General features: G+C 45.2%; 1 protein-coding gene across 10 annotated transcripts in view; it reads left to right on the forward strand.

The window, feature by feature from the left end:
• Window positions 1-24,417, forward strand: part of LOC105275019 (RNA binding protein fox-1 homolog 2) — a 298,261-nt gene that overhangs the window by 206,956 nt on the left and 66,888 nt on the right. For 8 of the 10 annotated variants that reach the window (XM_026971670.1, XM_011331608.2, XM_011331606.3 and 5 more), the window contains 2 exons: window positions 84-137; window positions 20,024-20,116. In XM_026971670.1, the coding sequence (XP_026827471.1) occupies window positions 84-137; window positions 20,024-20,116 (147 nt within the window). The remainder of the gene's footprint in view (window positions 1-83; window positions 138-20,023; window positions 20,117-24,417) is intronic. The other 2 variants (XM_026971671.1, XM_011331611.3) reach the window with 1 other exon arrangement.

Here is a 24,417-nt window from a genome sequence, read left to right on the forward strand (position 1 = left end):
AGAAAATTCGAAAATTATATTATTAGCGTATTATATATGTATATTATTTTATATATTGTGAACGTATAAATATCTTTTTTCAGCAATTCGGGCCAATCCTCGATGTGGAAATCATATTTAATGAAAGGGGGAGCAAGGTAAGCTCACGTCGCCCTTAGGCTGCGAGCCACCCCTATCAACCCACCCCCGATAATACCGTTAGTTTTAATCTAATGCCACACCGAACGAAATCCTCACATCCAGAGCGAAATGTGTTCATATTTTTTTTTGTATTTCCTTTTAAACTCGCGGATCTACATGTACGTCTGTATTTGTACACATACAGATACTTCAGTAATCTGTTTGCTTGTCGAATTTAAAATATTTGCTTTTCGTATCGCCGGTAATTCGAAACTGGTGCAAGCATCACTAGAAAGTACCACGCGGTTTTACAGCGCGGTTGTTTTCGGAATCGCGTATCGCGCGCACTCGACGTTATTTCATCGCTCGTTCCCTCTTTCCCAGCCGGTTATTCCATGAAAACCGGCATCGTGAACGTGACTCGATTTTTCTATCGCGTATATGTGACGTTTTCTCTCGTTCATTTATTGGAAAAGTTTCCCGAGAACGCGGCCGCGTTGGATGCGAGGATGTCGTGGCGGTCGTAATGATCTTGTTAAGGGATGCAGCACCACGAACGGCCGCCGGTATATACTATATATACTATATACCTATATATAGTATTTTATACATATATATGTACATACAAGTCTCCCTTCTCGATACGAGAAGGAGGCTGAAGAACTAATATCGCATTCCGGGAAAAAGAACGATATTTTTCTTGATGAGAATACGAAAACGTGCTGCTGCAACCGCTCCGCGGGTACAACTCGCTTATACTATTTCTTTCCAGCGCGATGGCGACACTGTTTATCTTGTTTATGCTAATATCGATACGAAATTGCAAGTGCCATTGTCGATTACTTTTTAATCACCGACGTTATACAACTTACAATGACGCCCAGGATTCTAAGACGATTCATCTAAAAAACCACGAGATCGTACTTTACATATTTTATTCCATCCTTATCCTGCATTGATCCCTCCTTGCGAAATCCCGCAATTTGGTTCACATAAGTGAGGTTGAACGATTAACTCTTCTCGAAATAATCGATACATATTATTTGTCATATTTTTGTCTTCGTTTTATTCTGCCGTTTCTCATTATATTCGTCGTTTTCGCGTTCTATGAAAATTCTTCTTCATTCTTTCCTTGAAATCCATCGATTTTCATGGGAGGGAGAAAAACGTTCTCGCGTGATTCCAGTCGCGGTCTCGTCGACCGTTTACGCGACAATGATCCGGGGAGAATGTGGGATTCGAGGAAAAGAGAAAAAAAGAGAGACGTAATCGCGCAACGAGGGTTTTTGAAATGCAGATCACGTTCAATATGGATGACAACGGAGGTCGGGATAAGATCCGCGGTAATACATCGCGCCGACAGCCGGCATCCGGCCGGCCGGTGTGCATATTCAGCGTCTTCGCGTCAAGCACATTCAAGTGCACTTCATCAAGTCACACCACCGGTAACCCCGTATTCCACCCTGACGTGTGCCCACGTCACGCGCGCTGACCTATCGCCGATTGGACGTGCGAGGTCGCGTCTCGGACCTCGCTAATGTATCACCCGCACGATATACCGGACATATGCATGCTCTGATTTTTAATGCAATTATTGTGCTAAATTCGCGAAGCAATCTCGACGTCAAGAATTGAGAAATGTATTGTATCCGTTTCAGATTCGAATAAAATTGGACAATGCATGACTTTAAGTATGACAGATAATGCTCTTTTGTTACATTCCAAAATAGTTGTTTCATTATTGGTTTCAAACCACAATTTTCCTTGTCAAGTTCTTAAAATTTCGAACGATATTTCTCGTATTGCTTTTTTTGAAGAATGATAATATTTTTCAGAAATATCTTTCTCGGAAGTTTCTGCAAAATTGATCACACACAACTCACGATCTTTTGCACAGTAGTAGTGATGTTTTATCGGAAAATTCTCCTGTTTTCTCAGAGCAGAATGTGAATATATTCGTCAAAACTCAGCGCAAAGTAGAAACAGATGGTCTTCAAAGAACGCTCTCCGAACGCACGTTGCGAACATGATATTTTCGACTAGTTGAAGTACAAAGTTCAAGGAACTTTGTGCAAGAATATCGCGAAAGATAAGTCTTGCAGGAGTTTGCTCGCTGCGCGATCTTCCAAGTTTCCAGAATATCTTTAACATTGCATCATTTCGCCGACGATACTTTGGTCGGCGGTGTCACTTTGTAAGCAAGTTTTTTTCCAAGCGAGAATGCACCAAAGTCACGCAAACTGGTATTACGCTTCTAGCCAACATATTTATGCTCCCTCTCCCTTTCTTTCTTTCCCGCTGCAATCCTGGAGTCGGCTTCTCGAGCAAACACTTATCGGCACTACATTACTATTTTAAGATCCGGCAGATCGATTTTCCAATTAACGGCGCTCGGCGACCAATTAGCGCGCAGACAAAAGCTCGCCGGTGCCGGAAGTGGAAATGATATTCCAATATCCGATTACTCGATGCTAAATGTATCTCCACGAAATCGAATAATATATAGTTTGCAATTAATTCACCGACGTAAATGTTACAAGTGTAACGTCTCCCCGGGACCGTGAAGAATGCGATCGCGCGTATTACCCGCCGATTACGCCATTACGCTCGAATCCGGTTCGTCTGGGTCGTGACGAGCTCTACGCGGACAGGAAGTCGATGTCGCGGCGCATCCGCGCCCGTAATGACCAATCACGGTACGTGGATACAGAACGCGAAATGGGCTGCTTCCAGTTTCCGGCGGACGGGACGCGTCAGCGGGGACGTCCGCGCGGGAACTAATTAAACTCTTTTATCCGCGGCTACGTAATTAGCACCCCGACGAGTTCCGACAAGTTTTCGAATGTGCGATGCGCACTTTTTTATCCCCGTCCGCGGAATCGGCGAAGCGACTCCTTCCGCTGCAAGTTTTCTCGCGAAAGAAGAAATAAAAATCCCGCGATAAGGAAACGCGACCGTCCGTCCAGCCCGACGCGGCCCCGACATTTTACCGTGTCACGAGCGAGAGATTTGCCGCTCGTTTCTCGGTGCACGCGCGCGATCAACCGCGGGCGGTTTAATCCATGCTCATACTTTTTGTCGTTTTTTTTTTTGCAGCTTTGCCTATCTTATGCGCGAAAAGTAACTTGACACTCCTGTAGAAACGAGATATTCCTTGCGTAAGGAATATTCTCCCATTACGATAAGCAAAATTACGTATGCAATGCACATACGTAATTCCGCGGCGGATTAACGTCGCATACGCGTATGTCAAATAGCGTTTGACAGAGCGGGGAACGCTATTTCGCGGCGGCACTCGAACACGTTACCGATATCGCACCCCGTAAACTGCTCGCCATGCGTGCGAACGGTTTCGCATGCGGCGTCACGTTAGAAATCCTCCAAAGCGTCAGATCGACAATGGCACTATCGTCTTACCGTTTGCAATGCAAATACCGGCGTTCGCGAAGCTGCCGGCACGCAGCGCACGCGGATTCTGCCTCGAATGGTGTGTATGCAAGTGTCACCGTCGCTTTTAGTCGCTTAAGTGATTCCGAGGGCGTGACGGGATCTGATACTTCAACAACACGCTATTAACAGACGAGCGTATAATTACCGAGGCCCGTAAAGGTGGAAACACGCCGCCGGTGTGCGGTGTGCTGCCGGCTGAGCGAGGCGTTTGAAGGTTTCAATGAAATTTGCAACAAGATTGTTCCGAGGGATTTCGTTACTCACGCACTTGCACGCCATCGCGTTAGCGAGAAGCGGCGAGTAAACGTGTAAAGTGGTAGCTCATTCGCGACGCGGATATTGTGTCACAAAGAGAAATTTGTCAGAGATAAAATAGCTGACTTTTCTCGTTTGTTCTTTTTTTTTTTATTAAGAGCATTATCGGGGATTGATGCAATCGCTATCCGTACAGTTTACAGAATCCCGGTATTATTCTGAATTTTTGTTTTCAAGCGACAAGATCCCGTCACGAGCCTCGGTACCAATTTTTCAGTCGTCACATTGCTTTTGTAGGATGCACGCGAAACGACGATTTCACGCGTCGGATTTGATAGTCAATTCAACACTGACGCTCTGTACCGCCGATAGGATTTTGAAAAAAAAAGAGAGAGAAAAACAAGCGCATCTCCTGCATGCTGCAAAAGCAACGTGCCATTAGTGATAAAACAAGCGAGCGAGTGATCGTGTGTGATTCTGTGAGAGAGATCTTTTCTCGAAAGCTTCGTCAATGTAAATGGAATGTGGCATCCCTAATGAAGTGCAGCATTTTGGAAAAAGAGATACTTTGAAACTGAGGTGGGAAAAGCGCGCAAACCGATAATATCTTGAATAAATCTGCCATCGTGTATTAGACAGTATATATATATATATATATATATATATATATATATATATATATAAATACAGATGTATATTTTTCTGGATTTATTCATCTTTTGCCAATCGTGCAATTAACGAAATTAAAGGAAAATACGTAGCTACCGTTGCTGGAATTAATTAGAAGATGAAATCGACGTTTTCGACACAAAGGCGCGATTAGCGTAATTACGGCGCGCGCGCTTTTCCGACACCGTGTATGTGCCAATGACACGTACATACATATACCGATATAACCAATGGTGTTAGTTCTCGTAGTTGTTAGACGAGCTGTTGCATTTTTACTAGCTAGCCTTCCGCATTTTATCATTATTTAGCTCCCATTGGTTATAAGGCCGGTCGTTGCACCTCGCATACCGGGCGTCCGCAGCTGTCTGCATCGAATGACGATTCCAGAAAGTGGAAGCAAGTATCTCGCACGGTGACTCATTCAGACTCGACGCGTTTTCCCGCGAGTTTTTCTGAACGTTGTGCACGTTCTATTGAACGTACCGACAGCAAAGTATAATAATTGACGTCACTCATTAACTCGCATTAAATTAGATAACGTTTCTTGACTATTATTGAATCGCGAATTTAAAAAAAGGAAGTCGCGCAAACGGATAGACGTAACGCCACACGTTACGCACGTGAAAATCTTTTTGCTGTGAAAATTAAGAGAGTTTCGTGAAGAGCAACTACGCGAGACTGAAATAAATTTCGCATTATTTTTATATCGCGAACAAAACTTGATGGAGCAAGATCCGAAGCGAGGAATGATCAGCAGCAGCAGCGGACACGCGCGGTATCGCGGTGACCCGACCGCCGTCACTTCCGGTCGCGGAGGAGACCCTCGGGAGATGCTGCCCATTTGATTTGATGAAACTTTGTCGCGTCTCTTTCCCGAAAGCTGTTTCTAACCGATCCCGAATGTATCCCGTCGTCGTCCACCACGAGTAGTCCGAGGGAGTTTCGAGGTGCTTGTAGAGCCAAGAGAGAAAGAACCAAGAAAGAGAGAGAGAAGGAGAGAACAATCGCAGAACAGACGCCAACAAAGTAAGCCGTGAGAGAAAAAGAGAGAGGAGAAACCGAGATCCGATCATCTCGAACGCTCCTCCCTCCTCTAATCAATTCTTTGACTCGAGATCAGACCGATGTCCAAATTAAAAAGTTAGCCGCTATCCACACTCACGTACATACAGCAAACACATACACACGAATTGTTCACGTCGCGGCGTGTCTTTTACTAATCCACTTGCAATATATACAAACAGCATGATACGTATATATTATTGCATCTTCCAAAGTTGATCGGGTATACTCATGCATGAAGACGATCATCGTTCGGCGATCGTCGTCCATGCGTGTGTGTTCCACGTACATATACAGGGTGGCCCATTTTAATTTATACAGTCGATTTTTTAAAAAACTAAAAGAGATACGAAAAAATGTTTCAGACAGACATGTCACGATTTCGAGGGGGACATAAGATGATACCATTGGTTTGACCTTGAATAGTCGTTTGAAGGTCACGCGAAGATCACCTTCAATTTCTTAAATTGAAACCCCAACTTTTTATTGCAGATTCTTATTCTCCATCGAAAAGTAAGTAACTTTTGTCTGAAACATTTTTCCGAAAAATGTCATCTTATGTCCTTAAAATGTCCTCAAAACTCATCTTGAAGATCATTTTAAGGACATAAGATGACATTTTTCGGAAAAATGTTTCAGACAAAAGTTACTTACTTTTCGATGGGGAATAAGAATCTGCAATAAAAAGTTGGGGTTTCAATTTAAGAAATTGAAGGTGATCTTCGCGTGACCTTCAAACGACTATTCAAGGTCAAACCAATGGTATCATCTTATGTCCCCCTCGAAATCGTGACATGTCTGTCTGAAACATTTTTTCGTATCTCTTTTAGTTTTTTAAAAAATCGACTGTATAAATTAAAATGGGCCACCCTGTATATCTATATATATATATATCTGATTGTTATCATTATTATATATGTAAATAGTAGCCGCACGCTTTTGTCTAGGCGAGTCGAAGGTATATTAATAAACGGCCCATGCTTCTACCTATTTTATTATTAATCACGTATGTGTCTTAGGATAGAGAAACGCTGCTTACACGCGAGTCCGCCGTTTCCTTTTCTTTATCTTTTTTTTTCTTTCTCGACGGCGGACCGTCTCACACCGTTGGCTCGTCGTTGCAACGAGTTACTACTGTTCTCGTGTCCGCCAGAACCGTCCACTATATCTCCCGAACCTTGTGTATAACCCAGGACGTCCGGTCTGATCTCGTGAAAGATCGTGATTCCGCTTTCGAATGTAATCACGAAGAGTAATAATTGTGTTGTTTCATCAATTTCTGCAATTATTTCGTTGATTGATGCCTGCGAGATTCAGAAAGCCGTGAAATAATAATGAAACAGCAATGTGGATCGCGATATTAATTTATTCTCAGTGAGTTACTGAATTCTGGAGGAATTAATAAATGCTGTAGCAATTGCAATGAGAATAAGCAGGGTCGACGTATTTAATCAGCCGATTTTCAGACAAGACAAGACGCACAGAATTTCATTGTAGGGAGAGCAGAACTGTACTTTTTTAAATATTAATTCGAAAATAATTGCAAGACAGAAAGGCGCAGCTTTAATAATACCTTGGAAACTCTCTCCGGCTCCTCCCATTCTTGAGCGTACTTACTAACATTCCACTATCCATGATCTCTTAAAGATAGAAAGAAAGAGAGAGAGAGAGAGCTAAATGTAAGGAAAGAGAGCGAGAGAGAAAGAGAGTGAGCGAGAGAGGCGAAAGAGAAAGAAAAAGAGATCTCTCGTGCCACTTCCATTATCACGAACACACACGCACATCCACCTTATCTCTTAACTCACCCTCTATACATATATATATATATATATAATCTTGAATCTCGTATTGTTTTGTGCGCTTTATATCGCTGTTTGCCAGCTTCGGTCACATCTTCAAGTATTCTTCCAGTTCAAGTTCCTGCCTTTCCAGTTCTCTTTCAAATTCCCAAATTTCCATTTTCTTCGTTTGCCCTTTTTACACCCTTCCGAGACCATCGCAAAACACACGTACATTATGACACACAGATGCATAGCACGTGAGACGAAATATCAGTCTTGCATCACGTAGTTACTCGTCGTCGATTTTTACATGGCGGATTCGATCACGTTGATTTTCTTTTTCCTTTCATCCGACTGTTCGCTGTTCGCCGATTATTGTTCAGCTGCCGTCTCTCCTCCGGGAAGCCTATTACTTCCGTCGGAAGTGCGGAGAACGTCGCGATCCGCGCATCCGTCTTCATTCTTTTCCACTTTTCCGTGCCAGCATCGTCGCCACGTGCGCGCGTTTCATCATTAAAACGCCGCGTTTTCCACGATCCATATCGTAGAACGAGGAAATACCGCGCCGGTGTTCCACGCGCTCGCGCTTAATCTTTCGTACTTTTACGATGGGAAGCACCATCGCGATCGACGATGCGGCTCCATCAAAGCTCGCTGGCCAATAAAAAAAGGAAAAATATTACGTTCGCGGAAAGTATCGCGTTCGCAGCAAGTGCAGTCGCGACGTCGGAATATCACTCTCGCGAGTAAAGATCGCAAGGGAAGAATTCGCGGTGACGATTGGCGATCGCGAGCGTGTTCGACGAGGAAACGCGAGACACTCAGAGAAATTCCTCCACACACGTTCATTCATTCGAAAGGAAGCGAGAGGGAGAAAGAAGGAACGAGAGAGAAAGAGGAACAAGAGAGAAGGAAGAGAAAAGGCAGGCTTCTTTCTCGTCCTCTCCGCAGGCCACAAAGTGTTCTTCTACAGGTCTTTCCATGTTCTCTGATCCCGACACCCCGTTAGCACTCACGCATTATATTTGAATAACATATTGGTTAATTAACTGTCTGACTTGGTTGTTCAGTGAGAATAGTTGTCTTCTGGAGTATGACACTCACGTACACACACGGATACACACCCGGTCGACGCCGCGTGAAGTAGTGTTAATATATACCTTTTTATTCTGTCTTGCTACTATGTTCGCACCTCACTGTTAATTAATTGGGTAATTATTATTGTTATCGTCATGCATTCTCTGCCACTTATTCGCTCGTAACGCATCTTACTGATACACGCGCGCGCGCGCGCACGATCCTACACACGTACACACGTAGATACGTTTTGCCCCGAATGATATATCGGTGTGTCGTCTAGGCGTCGTCACTTCTTGTTTGCATAATACCAGTAGCTGGTTACCAATTTCATAGTGCAACGTGCGCACCAGGGTTGGTCGAAGTTTCATCATCAGTAGATCAGTGGAGTCGCGAGAGGGAAGCGTCTCGAAAAGGTGACGGCGATTCGAGAGCAAATCGCGCGTTCAAATCTGGAGAAAATGAAAATGAGTTTGATTTCCCGCAGCATAACATCACACGATCGCGATCAAACTGTAACATTGCATGATCTCGAGTTGATAATTAATTCGCGATCTCTGCGAGATCTTTTTCCTTTTTTCTCAATCACAAACTCCTGCGAACTCACTGCAAACGTCTCCGCTTTGATCACGACACGCATTAATAATAATCCACTTAATTTATACGTGAAAGGCGCGATAAATATCGGCAAGTTTTGCAATTATTTTTGTGGCCTTCGTGGACTTTGGCGTCGTTAATCGCGCGGTTACCGTTAATGCCGTCCTCGACTCGCCGTGGCACCTTTTTGAGGACCTCTCGTTCGCAGTTAACGATCCGTAGCTGCAACGTAGACGGATTGAGCTCTCCGTTTCGCGTTCTACTAACGTCATCTCGAGAGCAAGGAACGATCATTAACATGGCTATTTAACGTGATAACCGGAAGAACTGTTCCCCCCGAGGCACGATTGCAAGCGCTGCTGCAAGTATATGCGGGAATTATTTAATAAATAGGCTTCTTTTTCTCACGAGTAATTAAAGTTCGTGCACGTATCGGATATTAATTATCATCTTCCCCCTTATTTGCTCTTTCTCCTTTTTGTCTCTTCTTCTTTTCTGTTTTTTAAATTTTTATTAATTTTTTTCTTCCTCTCTTAATCTCACATCCAAGCTTGCATGGGCAGAGCTCGTCACGTTTTTCAGACGGCGTGTGACAATCACCGCCTTAAACGGAATGATCACCTTTGTAAGTAGGTTAAACGGCGCCGTGTGATAACAATGAGAATCGGCTAGATATACGAAGCCTTTTTACTACTTTTGCTCTGCGGATCTCAGCACGCACGTTTCTTTTCGTAGTCGTGAAAGTTGCTGCAGCACTGCGCTGAAAAACGTGTATGCCTGGCCGATATTTCGCGAGAACTCGCGAAGGGTCATGAATGTGATGATGATATGAAAGAAGTCAGTCTCCTTAAGTCATTGATTACGTTCTTTTCTTTGTCTCTACTGCAAGTCTGCAGTATTGAAATTTTCTTGCGCTCTTTCACTCGCGTATTTTGCGTGTCTTTCCATCCTACCCAAACGCGTAATCAGAAAAAGCGTAGATTTCCGCACAAATGTTTTCCCAAACGGGAAAATCAGAAACGCGGACGCGCATGGTGTCTGCAACGGTTACTCCACGTCGGTCGCAATTAAAGCTCGCTGCTATATTACGGCAGGTGCGGTAATTAATCACAGTCGCGGAGGGGCAATTAGTCACCCCGGGAATTGCATCCGCTTCGGCTGGCGTCTTCTTTAGTACATCGCGCGCGGATATATCTATCGGCGCGTCTCTATCTCGAGTCTCCGAGTCCAGTTCGGAGCGTGTAATTTAGATCCAATTACGTCCCGATGCAAGTCCCTTAATGCTGATAAATGCGTAACATAAACTTCCTTATCGACATTCGCCTGTTTTTTCTTTTTCCTGCGCCCTTCTTTACGCCACCTTTACGATCGTCCGCAGCACCGCACGTTATATCGTCGTTTTAAACGCATCAGCGTTAGCGTCGATTCTGTCATTAAGGAAAGTCGCGCGAGTGTAAAGTTTTGACATTAACATTAAACGAGGAACGTAAAGAGAGCGCGGTAATTAACGGGCTGAACCGCGCGTCACTTAGAATATCGTAATTCATGTAACGAGCGCGGTGTGCCTTGGAGATATCATCACTGGAAATGTATCCCGATTTTAATCGCGAGCATATCGAGATATCGCATCGGCACGCACTCGGCTTACTGTTATTTGCGCCATTACGGGAATATTGCGCTAATATCCGAATCGGAAATTGCCTAGCTCGCCGACAGCATTTGCGCGAATCGCTTAAGATCCTCTGCAAGCTGTTCTCCATTCGGTGCTTTCCGGAGCGAGTATCGTTACCGGCTTGTTATAAAACTCGCGATGATTGTAATTCGCGCTCGTTATCCGAGCGATTACTCGGTAATCGGGCTTCTTTTTCATCATTAGATCGATCGGCTAATAATATAATTGACAAAAATTCCGAGGAAAGCAGATACACTGACAGACATCCGCACATTTCGCGACGCACAGGAAACGCTCAGATCATTTTACTTTTTATTGAAGAGGCGGGGGAGAAAGGAAGAAGACTTCCTATCGCAAAGTATCGTGCAATCTCTTTTTACGCGTACTTTCCTCATCGTTACCGGTTACATCTCAGACGCCCGTACACATTCTCGTCACTCGCGATACGGAACGTCGATAGGTCTCGCGCGAAGGAAGTCCTGGTCGTCGAATCTGAAAACCTGAAAACGAGAATTTCACCCACGCCGACCTCGTTGCCATGCAGGGGTGAAAGGGAAAGGGGTGCGCGGGACGATAAAAGCGAACGACCGTACGCGCGCGAGCGAGCGAGCGAGCAATCCTTTTTCCCGCACGACAATTTTCGCGATGGAGAGAACGGGGGAGGAATGAGGGGGAGAGGAGAGAATGTTTCTTAATCAAAAGGGTGCACAAATTGCACTCAAGTGCTCCGCACTATTCGCTTTTTTCCTTTTCCCTTTAGTGCTGAAACGTTTTATGAAGACTTCGCCACGCGCGCGCGCAATGGCGGGCCGGCGCGCAAAAAGAGCGAAATCATTGTCAATCAAGCGCGCTTCCAGCCGCGACATCCGATTTCCATTAATGACGTTTGTCCTCCGCTCTTTGACAAACGCTCGCCCGTGACTAAGCACCTAAGCCAGAATATCGCGCGCGCTCGATCGACCGTACAATCGTTGGATCGTATTAATGGTACCGGTGGATGTGTACGTACGAGAGTACATGCGTTGTACGCTCTTCTATATTGTTTCGCAAAATGTCGTTCAATCCACTGTTTGATTCGGAAATTTAATTAGGCGGCGTCCTGCAGTCGAAAAGTTGATCTTACAGTAGTTTCAAAAACACGTCACTTTTCTTGAGTGACGTTTTCACTCGCAGAAAAATGCGGTTCGTCGATTTCGCTGTCGCATTGGTTTCTGATATGAAGCAAGACAGCAGAATTTTTATTGCTTTATAATATTTTCTCGACTTTGACGGGCAACGAGGTCGTTAATAGTATCTGAGGTGTAATATCTGAAATGTCGAGTGTCTAAAATATTGAATTGCACTTTATTATTTTGCACGTTATTTTATTCGATTACATAAACATTTCCAACGAACCCCGACAGAGTTAATTCCCTCAAATCGTTCTATGAATATCTCAATTCGTTATTACGTAATCATACTGAACTTCGAAACTGCGTGTAAGAGGATTTCAGAAGACGGCTTAGTAAACGTCTTCTTAATTTCCCTCAATTTCCTAGCATAAATATTTCGACGTCGTTAATATTAAATAATTCAAACTTTTACGTGCAATTTTAATAGAGAGCAGTTTGCCGGAGATTTAATCGGCAAAGGCCAAAGGTAAAGAGGATACGACGGCCGTCGACCGCGAAGGGTGTATGGGGGTGGGATGCCGCGCGTCTCGCCGCCATTAACGCACTCGCACCCCACTGCATATTCCCCGACACAAGTCGTTAAACACGCGTGACCGCGAAGTCCGGGGGTGGCTTTAATGTCGCGGCCAGCCAGCATTCTCCAGAGCGTTTTCCGTCTCGCGGAATTTCGGAGGATACGTCTTACGGGATTTCCGCGACGTAATTAATCGACCGCATTGTCCGCCTTTTGTCCCTCGCGTCTCTTGTCCGTCTTGCGCGGCGGCAACTGCAACATATTCCGCGACAACCGCGTCGAGACTTCATTGTTGCCAGCCGAGATTAATGAGTGCTTCCCTTGCGCTCGACACTCAATTAATATGTCGCTGCTCATATTTTCAAGATGGTGACGAGCTAAGTTTGACTCGCGCATGTAACGCGGTCCGGGGGTGACTGCAATTTCCATGACTTTCCATCGTTTATTTGTTGCGTAATCGAGCGCCGCGACGCGCCATGAATTATGACAGATCGCGTCACGATATGAACATATACACACCGCAAGATGGCGAATCAACGGAAATCGAATATCAACGGTGACCGCTGCGCGGCGCGTCTCTGTCTTTTATTTCTGTTACTACACGTGCATCGGTTTTCGCTCGCCGCGAAATATGTAAAAAATCCCGAGACAGAAAATTCGCGGTTGCGTTACTCCGAACCGTCCGTGGCGTGTGAGATGACGATCTCGCGGCATAATAATTACGGCCGTACGGGCGTATCGGTCGTTTCCGTGGTGGCAACGGTTTCGTTGCAGAGCGTCGTACGTGGTCGGACCTAAAATCGAGCCCGCCTGAGTAAGAAAATCGTGGCCTCCTTGATAGAGGCCCTGATTAATAGCGCGGCTTCGCGCTAAGCAGGCCACGTTGAAACGAATAGCTGCTCCGAGCTGAAAACGGGCTCGCTAAAAGTCGAACTAATCGCGCGAGACTCGTAGCGACGTTGCGACCGGAGCTGTAATACCGTATAGTTACGTAGGTCGATATCACGGTATTAATTATTCGGCGAGTGCACGCTGGTCGGGCAATTTTCTCTTTCGGATTCGAGCGGTTTTTATTTTTGCGGAATTTATGTCGGCGATGGTAACAATCGCGTTTCTGACGCATCAGTCAGCGGTGCGACGTTTGTTAATTATCTTTGCATCTGGTGATACTGTTTTATTATCTTTATTTCTCTACTTGGTAATTTAATGAACAATTTCCCTGAGAGCAATTTTGTGATAAAAGAATCACTCTTGACAAGTTTATATTAAAATTAATGTGGAAAATATGGAAGTCAAAACAATTTATTTTATGGTTAACAAAATAATATAATAATGTTCTTCACAGTGACTTACTCCAACTTGCATTGTCTGCGATTTGCCTATCTCGACGGTTACAAACACTTTCTTTTATCTTTGCTCTCGGAGATTGTTCGAACATATCTCTGATTTCGACAATGGTTTTCAGTACGTTATTTTTTAGACTTATCAGCACAGACAAAATTTGATTTTTAAAAGTTTCTAAAAATCTCCGAAAAATCGCACGTCAATCAAATAAACATACACAAAATATTTGTCTCGCCGAATGTTACGTCACGTATATAAATTTTTCATTTCAAGACTTTCTAAAGTTAAAATCTGTCATTACAATGAACTCTGTATGCAGATCGATTCTTTCGCACATTAATTACATCACAGATTATGACATAAGAGGATGATACGTTTGTTACTACTACGCGCAAGGATTAAGTACGCGTTCTGCAAGTCAAGATTATTAAAGATCTTTACCACTGACGTCGTTAGCGGATGAAAGGCCGCGGTTACTCGCAAAACGCGCGCATTACGTCCGCGTGATAGAGCGCGTCGGCGGAAACGGAACGGAACGGCGCGGCGTCGGCGTAGGTTCTGTATCGGTTATTTAAAGAGGGGCCCGTACAATTCGCGGAGGATTAATTTCCTGATGCTTGCTTGCTTATGCGAATACTCGCGGCGTGCACGCCAGCCGCAATTTTCCGAAACCCGATAAGAACCTGAGGAAGTTTTCGCCCGGGATCGCGATCTCACGTCACGAGAACGCGAAGCTTGACGTAAGAAATACGAGCGGCGGCTCGCTCGCTGCTTTTAGCCTCGCGATGCTCGAAATTACCGTGAAAAAAGCCCCGACGTAAGATCCACCGCGTGATACGCGTAAAAAAGTCTGAAATTATCTTTTAAAATCCAGTGACACGCATTCCGCGTTAGTCCTACGTACGTTGTCGACGATTTTTCTCTCGATTCTGAAAATAAATTTTTGTGACTTGTAGGTTGCTTTGGTCGCTTCTTCCATCGTGTCGACTATGATTGTTTTATTTTGCTTTTTCTGATCCGATAATCGCCAGTGATTGACTTTTCGATAGACATATCGGTTTTGCAATTTTTTCTATCTTTATTTCTAAATCAGTGGAACCTCGATTCCAAATCGCGCGCGCAATTAGATTATAGATTCCGACAGTTATTCCTGTATCAAGTGAATATACGGTAACGATATTCTCGTAATGACGGGATCTGAATATTACATTTCGCCCCGATTTCTTCGGCGATGCCAAATTGAACGCGAAACGACCGAGTTCGCTAATATTGCTCTTCTGCGGAAACTGTTAGCTGTCCGAGGCAAAGTCAGGGACGCGCGGCGAAAAAGTCGTTGCGTATGCATTGAATATGCAAATAAATCCTGCCGCGGTGTTCGATCGAAGGCCGTGTTTCCCGTGGTCCTGAAAACATCGGCGCGATCGTGCGCATTACGGTAATTTCCCAAGCGAATCATCGCACGCACACGAGCTACCGTGATTGGAAGCAACGCGACGCGAGCGAACGAACGAACGAAGACGGGAAGTTATGTGTCGCGTATCGCAATGTTCATTATAATTCATTAAAACGTCACTGGAGCGGCTCGGCTTTTGTGAATCAATACTCGGCACAATATCCGTCTTTCAAATTATGTATTATAATAGAAAAGGCAGAAAGCGTGGGTAGACTTAAAATTTACACCTCGACAATGCGATACAGCAGCCCAGATTTAAATATTAGATGCACCGGCGCGAGGAAATTTAAAATTAAAACTTGCGCTTTTAATTAAAAAGTAAAATACATTCGACACACACACACAAATTCTGACGATCTTATCGTCAGAAAGCGCGTTTGTTGTATAATAGCTACATTATTAACGTTCGCCAGCCGTCAGACGTTTCGCTTTACACGCCACGTCCATTCTGCGGCGAGAAGACGCGGAAAATGTAGCGGAGTCTCGTATTCCCGCCGTGCGCGTCTCGTGTTGGTAATATCTCGACAAGGAGTACGTACGATACCGGTGCCGTAATTACGGCTGGCCATTAAGTACACTTAGTTAGAGTGACGGTTGAAAAAACCCAAGCCGTGTCAACATCCTGCGCTACCTGCGCAAAGGGCCCGGTGTCGTTAATTATTCGCGGCCGGTCCGTTGTTCCACGCGACGTCCTTCTCCATTTCCGGTTACAAAGGATCGTCCCGTGTGTATCTTTGGATCTAGTTAACTTTGCGGTGGACCTCGTCTTTCGCGACGCAATAATTGATATTGTTACGTCGGGTTACGCGTCGCTGACAATGCGAATTTATAATTCAACTGTGCACGCGCCGCGACGTTAACGAGATTCGCTCGCTAATCCATGCGTGCGTGCGATCCGCGAAATCGTCCGAAAGGGCTTCCGGGATTTCCGGGCAAAATTGATTGACTTTATCCAGTCGACGGTATTATTTCTATTTAACCGTAACGTGATTTGATAAAACGAGCGCACACACGCGACGATCGATCAGCGCGGGATTTACGCAACGGAGCTGTCGCAAAGCGGGCGGATTATCAAAAGCGGAAACGCCGGATTAGACCCGCCCCGGCGACCGGAAAATATCTCGGAGCGGACTTTCACGCGCGCGCGCAGAGCTTCGAGTTTTCTCACGTCAGGTCCATAAATCGTATTTTCCCGTGGCATTCCGCGGAGGGAACGGTGCCCTTCATTCTCGTCGCTGATTAGGAAACTTCGCCTCGTTTTCCTCCCTTCCGCCCGGCCACCGTCCTCCTGGACCATCCACCTGCGCGCGCGCGCGAGGCCGTATTTGATTTGGTTCTAATGCGATTTCTCGCGGCGACAGCCGCCACTCGTAACCGCTCCTGGCAGCAGCTGGAGAGAGCGAAACGGATGGCGCGAGAACTCGATTATCCTGCCGTCCTTTTCCGTCCGCTCGCCGTTCTCCGTTTCCGTTAGCTCGCTCCGGCGCGAAACTTTGATTAATCCCTTTAACGATAAGAGCACTCCCGATTGCAGCGTCGCGGTCAGCGACGTGGACGCGAAAACCTCGTAAACGTTATGGCGTTCTACGTGAATTTCTTACGACAATCGAGATTGTCGATTGTGATTTCTGGCTGGATCGTGATGGGGAAAAACTAGGTTTCGATCTAGCTTCTGCTGCGACTGCGTCGAGTGACAGCGTTGAGATTTGTTTCGAGAATACTAGTTCCCATTACGGAATTGCTAAATAAAGTTCATAAGTTGTCAGATTAATTTCTAGGCAACGGGGAAAGAAGATCGAACGTGAGGCGAACAGGACAGCATAATCGATAGTGCCTTTTCTTCTCGTGACGTCGTATTTTCCCTCGCCGTAATGTCGGTATTTAAGCGTAATTTCGGGCGAACTCACGTTCCACGATAGCATAGCACACGTCTCGATACGATAATATCGACGTTTCCCCGGAGAAACTCCGTCGAAATTGACATTCCACGGCGACGCAGTCGCTCTTCCTCAACATCGTGATGATCGTTCACGCGTTTATACGTGTTTGTATTACCAAGGAGCCAGGAGTCTTCCTGGCGTATTTTCACGTGCTACGAGGCAGAGCTATTCCTGTGCCTCTACGTGTTTGGATTAGCGCGCAAGTCGGGAGATATTTACTCATTACTGTGCTTACTTATTTCCACGATGTTCGTCACACACTCGTGAAGTCGCAAATCTTTCCTTGTAAGAGTAAATACTTCAGACACTCGATGCGAACATCGCATAATCGCAGTTGCAATAATTCACCTCGAATATTTAATCGCCGACTTAACCGTCGACGGAATTGAATTACTAATCAGCACTTTTGCTCCGCGATAATTTTGCGTCTCCCCTCTCAGCAGTCCTCAGTCATCGCTGCGAAACGTTAATAGTGTCAAGAGGGCCGGTACAACAGTCGATACGTCCTCCACTGTTATTCCACGGACTTATCAATGCCAGAACAAGGCAGACGTAGCAAGAAAGGGAGCGAGAACTTGTGCCACGATAACGTTCGACGGAATCGACGGCAGGTTATCGCGGTGCGATATCTACGTGGGGTACGTTCCAAGGGAAACTCGGGCGGACACCCTATGGCAGCGCAATCGATCGTATTCTTCCTCCTCGGGCACCATCATGTTCCCGGCGAGATACGTGAAACATCGATCTCGCGTCCAAGTTCTCTCCATTCATACGGCGATATCGTCGCGCGTATTCTGGAATCGAGAACTACCGCCCTTCTTCCTGGCGACACTCTCGATTGCGATCTTCTTGGCGACTGTCGTTCAATTTCCCGCCGCCTTTTACCGTCTTGTCGGCGAACGAAGAAATTCATACGCTCTTAGGTACACATACACACACGCGAGTACACATATGACACACACTCTCTCCATGTCCTCCTTGCCTTCGCGCTTCCTCTCCACGTATTTAACCGTCCCCTTCCGGTCTTAACTTTCTTTTTTTTTTATTATTAATTTCTTCTTTTAGTACACGCACCTCTCGATACAAGCAAGAGTCTTTAATGATATGACGATGACCGTGAAATGACATGACACGATATGATATGATATGATATGATAATGAGATGATTAATGTGACCATTACCATGATTTTTATATTTACTTATTTGTTGCACGTTGTTTGGTGCGTCTCCGTAAGCAGTATGAGGCGCTCGCAGACCACCTGGTCGTCGACATTTCGAGAAAGTGCCCCATTAAAGAGAGATAACGAAGAACATGACGCCTACGTCCCCCGCGATTCTCCCGACAGCCGGAAACGCGCGACTCTCAACTCTTCCGAGCCTTTGGCCCTTGAAGGAAATCAGAACTGAACGTTTTCCTTATGATTTTCTTACGTTGTACATATCTGCGAAAATTTAGATATTAATAATTTAATACTGTCAAATCGAATCTCTTAATATTATTTAATATTAGTCTTCTCCTGTATTATAATCATATTATTGCATAATTCAAGCAGCTATTAACTCGGTGATTTATTTTGCATCTGGAGATTCGTCGATCTTATTTATTACGTCACTTTGAAATTCCTTACGTGATATTTAACGTCGATCTTACTTATTATTACGTCACTTTGAAATCCGTGATATTTAACGTCTAATAAATAATTAATGATTGCGTCTTCCTGAAATCAGTCGATTCTAAAATCGGTTTCACATTTATTCGACACTATTAGTGACTCGCTTTCTCATTAACGTCATGCAGTCGAATTTGGAGTTTCTTTTAATTGCATTTTGGTAGCCATCTGAAATAATGGAGCGGGATACTAATATATAGCGTCCATTGATTCCAGCTTCCGCGAAATATAGCGAAATGAAAGGAGCCCGCGATTGGCGTAAGGCGGAGAAGGAGAGAAATTTATAAAACCTGCCGCTTCGTCGCGTCTCGAGAGAGCCTCCGGAATTAATTAGCGTGTCTCTTGCGACGTATAACGGCCGTCTATCTCTCTCTGGACCGGCCGGTCTAGAGAGAGAAAGACGGCTATTGTGCATCAAAGAAATAAATAGGAAGAACCGCCGGCAGGGCTGAGGGTGATGGAAGGGTTCAAAGAGTGAGGGAGAGAGTGAGAAAAAGAGAGGAAGGAGCACAAAGGAACTCGCCGGTGTTGCTCGCGGCGAAACGGAAGAGCCTGAGCTCGCTCCAACTTCCGTCTGCTCTTCCTCAATGAAGACGGGTTCGATTTCTGTTCGATGTTCTGTTTGTGCTACAATAGCACGTCTCGAAAATTCATAAAATTTGAGCACGCGAGATCGAGAATAACGATTGACAAGTTTACATTCGAGTTCTTATAGATTCGTCGTGATTCAGCCGTAAGAATAAAAAGACCGCGCCAGACGAGAAAAAGGAGCGCATTTGCGCAAGAGAGAAGTTAAATCGCGACGAAGATACAAGATAAAGATGAACGAATATTCTCGGCAATCGCGTTCCCCAATGACGGAGCGAATTTTTTTTATACGATCTTGACATAGATGAAAAATCTAGAATTTCGATAAGTACGGACGATGATCGCGAGATCGAGGGGACGCGCTTTTCTCCGTTTTCTTGAACGAATGTGATCGTCGAGACGCGAGAGGAGGAGGAAATTCGAGAAAAGCCTCCCTCCGACGTCGCGCCCCGACGATCTCCTCTGGAGCACCTCCTCATATGTGCATACACGTTTACTGTGTGCGTGTATGCACGCGATATACGTATTAGATGTACGTAAAACGCGTGCATACACGCGCGGAGGCGAAATGTCGGCCCAGCCAGTCGGCTTTTTGCGAAGCGCTGGCAGTCTGTAAGTTGAGTTTAATGCATGTTGTTTTGTCTGTCCTTGCATGCAGGGATTCGGTTTTGTAACATTCGCAAATAGTGCTGACGCGGACCGGGCACGTGAGAGGCTACACGGCACCGTGGTTGAGGGCAGAAAGATTGAGGTGTGCATGAACTTTCTTATACTTATATATATATATACATACATATATATATGTATACATCTTGTCATTAATCCATTACGAATAGATGTGTCTCTTTTTTTTCAGGAAAATGCGAGTGCGCGCGTCTCCCGCTGAAAAATTCTTCCCGAGAACGCGCGCACTCGCGTGAGATGAAACGGCGACCACGATCTAAAGTTTGAATTCGCTTTTTATTAGAACGAAATTAGAAATTTATTCTTTTAATTCCTTGTGATCTATTTAAATCATATCAGTGGTCGCCCAATAGTCTTAAGTCGTGCATCGAGTCCCGAGTGTTCGTCTTCCATCCATCGCAATTTCAAAGCTCTCTAAAAAACGAATTATCATAATCAGTGCTACCGGAAGGATTCCTGTTAATTTCGACATCAATCAAGACTCTTCAATCTTTTTTTACATAATAATATCTCTTCAAGTTTCGCAGCATTCGCGTTGCTATCACGTTGAGTCGAAGATGAACACCGGCGACGCGAAGCACGGTAGATTTAAGAAACTAGATTAGTTGATCGCGTGACTGACGATCGCTGACGACCGCTCCGAGGAGCGGCTGCGATTCGCGATTCATCGTCGATTGGACGGAGTCTCCCATCTGACAATCCGACTTTGCCGAATCGCGGTAATTAACGAAACGCGAGATAATTTTACGAGCTCGGAAGCACAGAAAATCGGACTTGGCTCGCGAAAACTGCAGGAGAAAAGAAAAGGAAAGAGATTTCTCTCGTGGCCTGGATCAACCTGATTGATGGTCACTCGGATCCATGAGCGGGCGTACGATCGGCGTGGCTCGATCTTCGCTCGAGGGCTTCGAGTGATCCACAAATTCTGTCTCTCGATTGGCCGAGTGGCGAATCAGTGATCGGTGAAAATCGGTCGTGCTCGGAGAAAGCCAAGTGCCCTCGTCTAACAAACGATTCGTCCGCGAATCGCTTCGCTCACACGAGAGATCGGCTCTTCTCCTTCCTTTTTGTTCGCCTCTTGCGGCCTTAATCCGCTCGTGCGAGAAATCGTAATGGAACCAAACGCACTTTTGCGAGTGCTCTCGAGCTCGCGGCGATTATCTTTGCGTCGTCAATTGCAAGTACAATTATACTTTACGCAGAGGATATTTGTGCGCTCAGAATTGAACTCTGTCGAATCGACCTGAGGATAAACGAGGCGATCTGACGTAGCAACGGTTGCATCGAAATTCGTTAAATTTCATATAATACGCTAAATTATTTTGGGATGCTATGACGCAACGGTGCCGTTATTATTATATATTACTAATTGAATAATTCAACCAATGGATTATTCGACGAACTCAGTTGACAAATTAGCTCGTCAATCATTAATCTCGCGTCTGTTCATTTTCATCTCGATTATGTTGTTCCATGAGCACGTGAACGCGTAATCGCGAACTTTGTAACGCATCGGTAATTAAAAATGACGGCCGTCACGGAGAGTTGATTTTACTTTGCGATACGCTGAAAATCTTCACGAGCGAGCTCTCAGCTTTAATTAGCGCGCAGCTTTCGGCCGGTCGCCGTAATGACCGCAGCATGTGCTGCGTCGACGCTGATACCGAACAACAACGGTTTAGCCTAATTGAACAACGTGATTAGGTAATTATCTTCTCGCAGTGACCGACACAGGATGCTGCGTGGTTCTTGTTATTGCAAACTGTCGTTTTAGAATTTTTTATTCGAATTAGATGTCGCGATTCGTCGTGATATTATATTATGAATACATAAATGCAACTCGAGAACCTGTTTCGATATAATTATATCATTTAATTGTTTGCAAGTCTACTTCGCATCTACTTCGATTACAATTCGAGACTTTTACAAAATTTCTTGCTAGTAATGAGAAGATTTGCTGCCGTTTCATCGCGCTCTCGGGACGCTTGTTGAGAGAACGACGGGGCAGAAATTGCTACTGAGGAGATACGTCTCCCTCTCCATCGTCATTATATTGCTGCTCGACATAATAGGATTATATTCTCGAATCGCGACAAGTGATTACTCCGCCGGATTCTTTCCGGCTCGATAATGGCGGCCGTTTGATCAAGCGGGCCTTCTTATTGCGACTTTAATGGCTCAATTAAAGCCTCAAAGCGCATCGTCTTTCTCTTCGATTCATCGATCTGCCACGAAATAGGATTCCGTTGCAGCAGTTCTTCTTTTTCGCAAAAAGTCTCCTGTTAAATTTTCAAGCGAAATTTACCGTAACTGAGTCACGTCACGAAAATTTTAAAAAATCACAACGAAGCACCGTTGCCCATCTTTTCGCCTCGAGGATCCTCCAAATGCCCAAAGCGTGTAAAAAGAGACGCATCGGGGGCTGCTTGCCAACGTGAAACGTCGAAACGCACCCTCTTCTTGAAAAAATCGATATCATGAACTCTCGTTATATCATAAATCTATCTTGTTGATACCGCCACTCGATGTTTCGGGTCCTGTTAAACAAGGGATGTCGAGATTATTCGCGTTGGCAGATGCCCCGGGTGCGCGAAGCGAACGAAGTTGAAGGGGTGGACGCGCTCGGAGCAAACTGCGAGTAAAGTCGTTGAACGACGAGTAAGCGAACCGCATATTAATGAGGCGGAAAACCCGCCAAGTTGGACGATCCGGCCGTTGTGTCGGGTTCGACTACTACGGCGGAGAAAGAGCAATAGTAACTCAAGTAAAAAGCGTAACAGAACGAGAGACAGTTGCGAAGTACCGTCGTATCTCACGCAGATCTCCTGTTGTCCCATAGAGAGCGTCTGCGCGAGAGAAAGAGAGAGTAAAGCGATAGAAAAGGGCAAGAGCGAGAGAGACCCGAATAGTCGATTGAAAAATCCGAGAGAGAGCGAAAAAGAGAAAGAACAAGTAGGTCGATCCGATAGGATCGGTCGATCGATCAGGTCGGTCGGAAAACGAAAAGAGAGAGGGGGCGAGAGAGATTAACGGGCAAACGCTGATCGCTGGCGACACTGAGGAGGCCACTGAGAAGGGACCTCGTGAAGTGTCCGAAAAGGTAAGGAAATCACGCAGCGAGAGTCGTTTACTGGCGAACAAAGGCCGCTGGGCTCATATGTGTATACGAGAAATATGCAACTCGCACTGCCCGCTCTCTCACGCGACACACGAGAAACCGTGCCACGGTCGATTTTTCTCACTGCCAGATTAATCCTTTTCGTTTCTTCTTCCATAGCGTTTTCTCTTTTTCTTTTTTTTTTTTCATTTTCATTATTTCCGGTTTTGTTTTTCATTCGTTTGGTCTCCTTCCGATTACTTTTCTCGCGACCGCGTTCGTCATCGTAAATTTTATACAAATGTTCGCGGCGCAAAGAAACGTTTCCTGAAGCCCTGGAGTGAATGGAACGGAGCACAATTGCAAACGCGACTGTTGCGTGAATACTTCGTCACGTCCGAGTTTATTCCAGTTTTATTTAATTCAATTTTTTGTTCCTTCCCTTTGACGGTGAGCGTACTTCTTCTTTGTCCAGTTGGTAACACGTTTCCATGTTTTTTTTTCTTTCTTCTGCTTTTCTTCTTTCCGACCGGCACACGCGTAGCGCTTACTGTCGCCTAGAGTGAAGTCCTATTTAAGATTCGTAATAAAACTAGATAGTAATGATACATTTAGGATATAATAATTGTGCAAACTGTAACACACGTAAGAAGGTAAAACAGGCACAGACAGGCTCAAGTACTTTCGCAAATGGCAATCGGGACACAGTCGAGAAACGCCGCGCTAATTACACGTGATAATGGCGCGATAATGGCGTTTCTTTCACGAGCAATTTGCATTTTATTTGTATCATCTTGCGATCGGGTTTCCGCAAAATGGAAAACCACGCGCGGGCACGAAAGGCCATCGTGCGTCCGCCAATTAAAACGGGCGCGAGCGCTTTCGAAAATGATTATATCTCGTACGTCATCACTCTTGCGCGACGACGTTTGACCCGTTTTACGAAGGCGCTAAGCGGCCGAGTCCTTTGTTGAATTTTCTAAGAGCCAGTCGCGAGAAGTCAAAAAAAGAGAGAGAGAGAGAAGCGGGGCGAACGCTGAAATGCCGACAGGAATAACGAGATGGCGGACAACGGTAAAAAGAACGAGCTCTAACGAGAATTCTTTACGCGTAATTTTCTCACGAACGTGGCGTAGAACTTTAATTGCGGAAGAGATTAGGGCGGGATCTTAAATTAGGGACTGCGCCTCCGTTTTTTTCGGCCGTTAATTTCCAGGCCGGCTGCTTTCTAAAAAGAACGCGGCACAAAAATTCGCACACGCGCACGTCTA

This window comes from Ooceraea biroi, chromosome 8 (genome assembly GCF_003672135.1).
Source record: "Ooceraea biroi isolate clonal line C1 chromosome 8, Obir_v5.4, whole genome shotgun sequence".
NCBI classification, from domain to species: domain Eukaryota; kingdom Metazoa; phylum Arthropoda; class Insecta; order Hymenoptera; family Formicidae; genus Ooceraea; species Ooceraea biroi.